The sequence below is a fragment of the Limulus polyphemus genome, unplaced genomic scaffold, assembly GCF_000517525.1.
Source record: "Limulus polyphemus unplaced genomic scaffold, Limulus_polyphemus-2.1.2 Scaffold3390, whole genome shotgun sequence".
Taxonomy (NCBI): Eukaryota; Metazoa; Arthropoda; class Merostomata; order Xiphosura; family Limulidae; genus Limulus; species Limulus polyphemus.
The window spans coordinates 48,383-58,108 of NW_013669000.1; the positions used below are offsets into that span (position 1 = coordinate 48,383).

Here is a 9,726-nt window from a genome sequence, read left to right on the forward strand (position 1 = left end):
TTGCTGAAGTTCTTCCGAAATAATTTCTATGGAAAATTAACAAACAAACACAGAGACATAACACTATATTTTCCAGATTTAAAAAAACTTCAATTCAATTTGAAGAAAAAAAAATTATATGTAATGCAAGTTATCAGAAAGTGGGATTCCACATATCATGTGAGTGTGCAAACAATTAATTATTCCTACCCTGGGGTCTCTACACTGATAAGAAGTGATGCCTAACCTAGTACTGTGTATATTACAAGATTAAATTACATGTCAGATATAAATATTTTTCCTAGTATTCTTCACAAGAAATGAAACTAATATCTTTTTTTTTTTGTCATGTTGTCAAATCAGGCAAAGAAACCAAAAGTTGTAAGAATTCATAATTTATTTAAAAAGAAATAAATTTATTCTTTTCAGAATTGTATAGAGAAAATCAAGCAGTCCTGGGAAAACTCCACATAGAAAAAAACAACAAAAACACCACAAGCTAGTTGCAAAGATTTTAATGTATTGGTTTTGTTATCAATACTTAAGGTTATTTAATGTGCAAAAAATGTCACATTCTTAATTAAGCTCTGGTAATAGTACATTTTTAGTATGCATTGTTTGAACTCTCTCTAATGAATAAAAAATGTCTATAACTTTAACAAGCCTGGACATGTTATGTTAAGCCGGTCATCTCAACCACAACTGTCCAACTTTATTAGAAAGTGGGAGGGTAAAAAAGGCTAAGAATAAATCAAGAAATATTTTTCAGTTTTGTTGTCTATACATTTCGTTTTATACTTTCAGTACATAGACTAACAACAATATTAGATTATACTTTTGTTGCTAAGCAACATGACATAAAAGCCATTGTTGAAAAGTAGTGTTACCAAAACGCACTGGCTTTTCTATATATTAGAAGTTGTTAATCCAACTGATTTTTACCAATAATTATTCTATAAATATGCCACAGATTCATTTCATGAATGATCTTAATTTTGATTGGCTCACAAAGGAACTTACCGACATTTGACTGCCTTCACTGCAATTTTCTGCCTCTTTGTTGGTCAAGCTTGATTTCACAAAATCTATTTATTTTAGTTAGCTATGAAATGTGAGATTAGGGTATACCATGGGGTGGGGGTGGTAGCATTTGCCCCATCATACTTGACAAGCTGTATGCTAGTTATAATATAGTTGTTAATAATAGTAAATGTATGCTTACTGGAAAAATGTGGTGGGGGGGGGGGTGCACATGTCCCTTCTTGCCCCGTGTGTTAATGGTTACTGCTTATGGTCTCGACAGCAGTTGTTTATAATTATCTCTGCTGAAAATATGTTTGCTTCTCTCTTAATGACAAATTACCTATATTAAACATAATTTTTCCAAACTAGTTGTATCTAGAAAAAAAGGCTTTCTGAAGAATGTAGCAACTTACCTAATTTAAGATAGTCCATTACTAACCTGTTCACTGACTGTCCTAGGCATAGGATGGTTTGTCACTGTCAAACTGTAGCTGTTATCAGTAAAGTATTTCAGCATGGCATTGTCAAGGGCTGCTAATGAAACACCTGGAGTGTGGAACGCTTGATTGTTGAACAGAGATGTGAGGAAGGTTTTATTATCTGTAGCAGTTCTACGAAATACTGCTGCAATCATATTATGTAGGTTAAGTTGACCAATATCTTTAACACCTTGGTCAACTAAATAATCAATAATATTTTCTGAAGAGTTGACTTTAACTACATTATTATCAGTGCCCTTAAACTGAGATATATATGCTTCACCCATTACATTATCAACAGTTCCATTCTGAGCACCAAACTGATAGGGAATTACAGTTCCATCAAATTCAGAAAGATCTAAGACTAAAGGTGATAAATCTTGTGGCTTAGGTAAGGTTTTTAGCATGACAAGAGTTAGCATGACAAATAAAACAGGCAGAAAAAGTTGTGACAAAGTCAGTAACCAATTACGTAGTGTATAAATAACTCTCTTAGTCAGCAAAGCCTGAAACTGCTGGCCAAAACGAACTATTCCGATGCTTCTGTCTACACTAAGTTCCATGGTGGTGACTTCACCTGTTATAAAAAGAAAAATAATAATTCTTATTATTATTAATTCAAAACTAGATTACTTTGTAATCTAGTTTTGAATTATTTATAACTGGGTCTACTGTTGAGCAAAAAATAAAAAATTGGGATTTGCAGAAACATTTTATCAATAAGGAATTATAAGCACTAGTTATCAATATGAATGAAAGATCAGACTTATTATTGACGTGTTTATTAAATCTATAAAATTTTATCAGCAAAACAAGTGTTTATTTTACTTTAAATTTGCTTCCATTAAATTGTACATTTCATAAATGTTGAAAGACAAACATATGGGTACCATCACTAGTTAGTGTATTATATGCAGGTACATTCCAATGAACAGATTTCAACAGCTAAAACTAGGATAAGGCAACATTATACTGGAAATAAGTTCTAGGAATGTAATGTGTAATTTCTTAAAATGTACTCTGAATATTACATCGAGGTGTAGGAAACAAATAAATATGAATTTGTTGATAACAATTACACTTTTACTTTCAATTAAATTCAAATTTTACATGGAATTAAGATGCACGCGTGTGATAACAGCGATAATTTGTAGTATCTCAGCCTCTTCATATGCATTTTTTTTAAAGTATACATGTTTATTATAGTTTTCTTATCAATTAGAGATGAGTAAATGTTTTTAAATTTACATTTACATGTATGATATGGTCGATTAAACAAGGAACATCATATGTGTATTGTTACGTATCTGCTCGTTTGTTAATTTCCGGTATAAATTCTTTCTGAGGAATTTCAGTGATACAAGTCTTCTCTTAATTAAAACTAGTTTATTCTTTCTTGATACAACTTTTTGTAATACACAGAATTTCCAGTCACTATAAATTTAACAACCTTTATAACACATGCTATAAATCACAGTGATTCACCCACTTTACATACAGTGCCTACTATTCGCTTGACTCAATTATCTATCTCTTCAATCTATATGTCTATCTCACTGGCTTCTTTGCCAGGCTTATATACTAAAAAAGAGGGCGTCTAGCAAACACTGGGGCATTCGTGGGGTTCCTTGATAAGTCATGATCCTTCTAGAAACTCCAGCGTGCATGCTACCAGCGTCGCGTGACTTCCGCTGTCGTAACAGTATTAACATTGTTAACAACCATAAATATTCTGATAAAATGTAGAAGACAATCTGAAAATTAATAGTTACAGTAGACTTTATGGACGGAGGATGGTTGTTATATTAAACAAAGTAGCGATTATATTCTAGTATAATTTGTCTGCTGTGCTACTAATATTACCTTATCAATTTCCAATTTCACTACCATAATGGGGGCTGGAATGCCAACCTCAGAAGGTTTTACACCATTCCCAGTGGTAGGACTTTTTCTTTCTCCTTTTTTTTTTTCTATTTATTTTTCACTTTTCTTCAAAGACCAGTTAGCTTCCCAAAATTGGCTTCAGGCAATGGAGGACGATATACATATGGGAATTGGTGGGCTTGAACACCCACATCTTGCCCTCTTATCTTGTATTATTTTTTCTTATTTTACTCTTTCGTTATTATTATTTTTTGTGCGTAACATCTGAGGTTTTGGAAACAGTGACAGACGGTGTATTCCCACCATTATATAGTTTTCCTTTTATATTCTATTTTACCTTTTTCCATAAATTGTATATATATATATTAGGTTTTCAATCAATCTTATTAATTTCATATCTATTTTTTACTCACTAAGTACTATAATCTGCATGAGTATGTTCAGACAGATGTCAAACTGTACCTGTTTCTTGATTAATACTTTCTCTATTCATATTAATCTCTTCATCCTCATCCTGTTTCAATATGTTTTTTATGTCAGCATTGGAATACTCTCCCACTCTATCATAAAGTAAAAACATTGAAAAATAAAAATATTAAAATAATCACAAATTTTATAATACTTTAACTTTTGTTAAATACTTACTCGATTTCAAGCTGTTATAACCACTATAAATTCCATCTTGGATGATATTATCAACATTCCTTTTGCACTTTTTATGTTAATGAAAATCAAACAAATTTCAGGGGAAATATTTTACAATCCAAATTTACACTACCAAATAATACATTACTTATAAGCTTGCTTTAACATTTTACATCAAATTGGTAGAACCACAACAATATGTAGATTGTAGCATATGTTATGAAAATAATCAAGTAACCAAAATTAGTGTTTCCAATTATTACTGGTTTAAATTAATCCAACTATCCAAGTAGGCAAAATATTGATTTATTATTATATTTTTGGCCAGGTAAACGAAATCTAAATACAGACTTCAATTATCCATGTAATTTGTTTAAATTTGAAAGTTCATACATACTTGATAAACACTTCTTCCATGGTTGTAATAGATGCTCCATAGCTAGAAATACCCAGTTCTGTCTTTCTATTTTCCAGTTCAGTAAACAGTTTTTCAAAATATGGACACCCGTCATTAGGTAGGCTAAAGGATAATTCAGCACCAACATTGCTTTCCAATTCCGCATTCGGTACATAAGAGTAAATCAAATTAGAAGTGGCTGTAACATCACAGTGTGGCTCCTTTACCATAACCACATGGTATCCAGCACCTGAAAGCATTTAACCTCTCTCGTTCTATACATTATTTTTTCATATTTGCATCAAACTTCTAGACAAAATATTAAATAATTCAATTGTGTCTATCCACATTTTGTCTTCTGTTATACATTTTCCTTCAAACAAAAATATATTAACAAGAAACCACTCTCACTAACGAACATTTGAGACAAAATTTTTTCTCTGCCTTGTAATAATAAAACTGAATAACCTTTTATTTCTGAATACACCTATGACAAATATTCCAAGAAAACAAAATACTTGGTATTTGAGAAACTAAGTGTACTGTTAATTTAAAAGAGCAAGAAAAAAAAGTAATTATAATACTTAACTTTGGAATAACTTTCCTATTCAGTAATAAAATCATAGAAAAGCTATAAAAAGTTTAAAGTATCAATGACCAAACAAAGGAGAAATATGAGTTTTGTTACAGTTTTTGTTATTGGTCAATCAAGAGAATGCATTTTTCATGACAGAAATTACTTTCAAACTTGTTAAGTACTGGAAATAAAACTACTACCAGTATACACCCAGAACAATAAATGATTTAACTGATGAACTGAGTATAAAGAAATCTAGATTTACAAACTTCTGCCTTAAGTCAAAACGAAATTAAAAGATACATTTTTATTTGATATAGAAAGTTTGAATAAAAAGGTCATTAAATCAAAAATGATACATGATATACAAAATTTTGAAATGGAAAAAAATTAAATCTTTTAAGTTTGCTTACAGACTTAAATAAAGGCATCTGGGCATTAAAAAATATGAAGAATTCGATAAATGATTGTATTGTCATTATGTAAGTAGAAATAAAGACAGCAATTTTTAGCATTAAACAAGTTGTATAAATTAAGGTTAACTTATGTCAATGATCGTGTTTTTATTGTCATTTTTAGGATACAGATGGATGAATATAGAAATAAAAACACCATCTAGCATTTTACAAGATCAATATTATACTAACAACTAATACCTAACAAAATGATATTATCATCTTAATACTGGATGCATCTAATTAATACATTAATGAATTTCATCTAAATTTACAGAATTAGATGTTCACAGTCTTAACTTTATACATTTTTTTCCCAAGTGACAATCAAAGTAATATAAGATACCTCATTTGTATTAAGAACTTTTTATGTTCACCTTAAGAGCATGAATTATAAATTACTAAACAACACAAAACACTATCACATAATTAGTATCTAGAAGGGCTGTGACAAATTTTGAAATTAACTTAATCATTTTCACATAATCAAATCAGTTAGTCATCGGCCCTTTTGAATTAAACATTATAAGACATGATGAGGGTATGGTGAATATACTGTACCCTTTTTTCAGAAATATGTCTGCATGGAATTGTTCTTCATCTGACAGCTCAATTTGTATGGTATTATGTAAATGACTGTTAAAAACATAATCCAGCAAGTTTGATTCACACCTCTCACATGACATGCAAGAATTATCATAATTATTCAACATAACTGAATATTTAATCATCTAAATGTTTGTTTGTGTGTTCTGGGATAAACTTTTGTATCCAAAAGATAGAAACGATTATCAATTGTCACATCTCTAATATCTAGGGCTCATTACTTGATATTTGTCAGATTTCTTCCCACTCAAAATCAACAGAAAAGATACTTCTACAATAAATGGTTAATAACTGTGATAAAAGAGAAAGGTTCCAGCACTGCACAGAACATGTGTGACAACAAGAGTGCTCTGGCATGGACCCTACTAGCTTTTCAACACAGTGCTCTGGCATGGACCCTACTAGCTGTTCAAACACATTTTGTAAAACTATTTTTGCACCAAGAGTCCATAACTTTGCAAGTTGAAGGTTTTGTAATAACTGCTGGAAAAAAGGATTTTTAATAACGAGTCCCATAAACATACAAAAAACTGAAACAAAATTACCATCATTTTTGTAAATCAGTTCCAGTAATTACTGGTGATATCTTTGTATTCTACATAAGATGCGAGTGATTTCACCTGTGTTACTTTTATTACAGTGAGTGTTGTAACAGGCAAAAACATAAAAATTACTCTGTATGATTCACTACTGTGGGGTACACCAATTGTATGGTACTAAAACAAGTTGACAATTTAAGTTTTTCTACTATAGGAAAAAAAAATCTCCTCTTCTTCTTTTATTATGTAAATACAAACTGTAATTTTTTTAGACAGTTGTGAACCATAATAATGTATTTATTTGAACATTTGTTCACTTATAATATACAATACCATATTTCTTCTTAAGAAAGAGAGGAGAGCCACAACACCGGATCTCCCCCTCAGACATGATTGCTATTCTGTCACCCAAGATGTCAGCTTCTTCCATGAAATGGGTCGTCAACAAGATGGTGCGGTGCTCCTTCTCGGCCTGTAGCAAGTCCCAAATAAAACGCCTGGCAGATGGGTCCAAGCCAGAGGTTGGCTCATCCAACATCACCACCTAATGAAGTACATATTGTAGTTTCAGAGAGTGGTTATATCTATAAAACATATCACACACTAACAGGAACATAATTACAGACACATTTAAACAAACATACAGACTAATTGCAGGTTGATTAATAAAACAGGTACATCTAATTCTTAGATTTTCAAATCACACAATTCATTAATAAAATAGTTGGCTTCGGTTAATCATACAGCAGAGAAGGACTAAAATATTCTAGAAGACTCAAAAAGTTGAACATTCTGACAAATTGGAAAATAGGGCTTATTTTCCCATTTCTCAAAACATTAGTACAAAGCTAACACATTTCTGTCACATACTGTTTCACTCGCCAGCATTACAACCAATAAGGCCAGAGTATTAAAACATGCCTATTCTTATGTCGCCATAAAAAAAAAGCTTAAAAAACAACAACATATTTCTTAAGAAATTAGTACTTGGACAATAACTGTAATTAAACAGTTTCAAAAGTAAAGTCACCTGTGAGCCTCCAACTAAAGCTATTCCTACTGACAGCTTGCGTTTCATACCACCAGATAATGTCTTGGCGAGTGCATTTCTTTTATCTTCTAGACCAAGAGTTTTGATCATTCTGTCCACCTCTGACTTCACAAGGTCTGGGATGTACCCCTTCAACTATAAAACAAAAAATAATTCATAAACTAATAAAACTTGCTTCAATGAATCTTATTTGTCTCTTACATTATAAGTATTAAATAAAAACATTTTCACAGTGTGTGTGTGTGGAACATTTTCAAAACACAGGTTATCAACTATTTATGTATGGATTCAATAGGATATAAACTTTTAATTGTATAAAGAAGAAAGAGAGAGGAGTTCAGAAAGGCTTTCAAGTATAAAGATGTGTTTTTTACTTTTATTATTTGTACACTATATTTAGAATGTACGCTTGTAACAATACTGAATGTGGCTTTCACACGTAGATCAAGTTAGAAGCTAACATGACACTTTTGGACTTACTGGTCATTCAGTTAAACCATACTAAAATAAAACAGAACAGTTTTTAATGTTATGTATATTGTTCTAATAAATTATTAAGTTCTGTATAATTAAAGATAAACTTTATTACTTTAGTGTAAAGATAAACTAATGATAAAAAAATAATAATACAATTGGTTCTTCAACGTTAGGCTTAACAGTAACAGTGTTAACAATAGGCTACTGGTATTGAGTACTTATTTTCAGGCTGTACGTATAAATACAATGGTTAAGACTAGCGTAAGAGTTATGGATTCACAATTTGTTAAGTGAAATGGGTGCAATGAATGGGTTTTATTTGGGAACTTGGGACTGGCATGTACTTTTAAGGAAGCTAGTAGTGAAGATGTGTAATTTGTTTGTAAAGTTTGTAGGTTGGAGGCTATTCTAATTAAAGCAGAGGCAATAGATAAAGAGAAGTGTAGATTGTGGGAAATGGCAGCAGGATTTCAAGAGGAACTTAAGCTTTTACATGTAAAGGATACATCAGCTAATAATGACTTTCAGCCCTCAGTTTCTGCAGAAACTATTAGAGGGAAGGAAAACAAATAGGTCAGAGAAGGATGTGAGTGATAAGGAGGTTATAGTTATAGGTGATTCCTTGACAAGGCATGTGGATAGAATAGTCTGTGGGGTAAATAGGGAGAAAGGAATAGATTATGCTACCTAGGGGCACAGGTGGAGGATATAACTGACAGAGCAAGAGATATAACAAAGGGGGTTAGCAGAGATGCAGTTTTTATGGTGCATGTAAGGGCTAATGATGTAGAGAAAGGTAGGTCAGAGGAGCTAATTGATAAGTAAAAAGGGTGGTTAAAGACATTTAAAGAAAAAGACCATACTTAAATTTTGACAGGTATACTGCCCAGAATTAACTGTGGGAATGAAGCTATAAGTAGGTCACTAAGGCTAAATGCTAGGCTTAGATTAGTATGTAAGGATTAGCAGATTGGCTGGTTGGACTTGTGGGATCAGTTTAGTGGAAGAAGGGAGCTTTTTGGAATGGATGGTTTACATTTAAATAGAGTAGGGGCTGGCTTGTTTGCTACAGCTATTAACTAAGCTGTAAGGGAAGTTTTAAACAAAAACTAGACAGTGTTGAGGGCCAGAAAAAACTAAATGCAAAAATAATTGGAGGCAGAGAAAAATTTATCATAGGAAATGAGTACAAAAGTAGTTGTAAGTATAGACTTAATTGTTACTATTGTAATGCTAGAAGTATAAGAAATAAAATAGATGACTTTAGGGCACTGGTAGGAATGAAGGATTTTAATATAATGGGAATAACTGAAATATGGTTAAACGACTGAAATTTCTTTGAAATACAAGGTTACAGGCTATTTAATATGGATAAAGTACTAAAGAGGGGGGGGGGGTGGCTTTATATGTAAAATGTGAGTTACATCCTGTTGAAGTTGGGGATATCAAATATAATAGCAAGGATATTGAATACATTTGGGTTTCTATTAGTGGATATAAAGGGAAAAGGCTTTTAGTGGGAATTTGTTACAGCCAACCAAATGATACTGATAAAAGTAGTGAGAAACATTACAATAAGATTAAGATTTCAGCTGTTAATGAAGTCATAATTAT

General features: G+C 31.6%; 1 protein-coding gene across 1 annotated transcript in view; it reads right to left on the reverse strand.

The window, feature by feature from the left end:
• LOC106469275 (ATP-binding cassette sub-family A member 3-like) overlaps positions 1-9,726 on the reverse strand; it is a 72,732-nt gene that overhangs the window by 13,355 nt on the left and 49,651 nt on the right. Inside the window, exons 14-18 of the mRNA XM_022397748.1 lie at positions 7,615-7,770; positions 6,918-7,128; positions 4,408-4,657; positions 3,828-3,925; positions 1,442-2,058 (exon numbers count right to left, since the gene is read on the reverse strand). Of these exons, the coding sequence (XP_022253456.1) occupies positions 1,442-2,058; positions 3,828-3,925; positions 4,408-4,657; positions 6,918-7,128; positions 7,615-7,770 (1,332 nt within the window). The remainder of the gene's footprint in view (positions 1-1,441; positions 2,059-3,827; positions 3,926-4,407; positions 4,658-6,917; positions 7,129-7,614; positions 7,771-9,726) is intronic.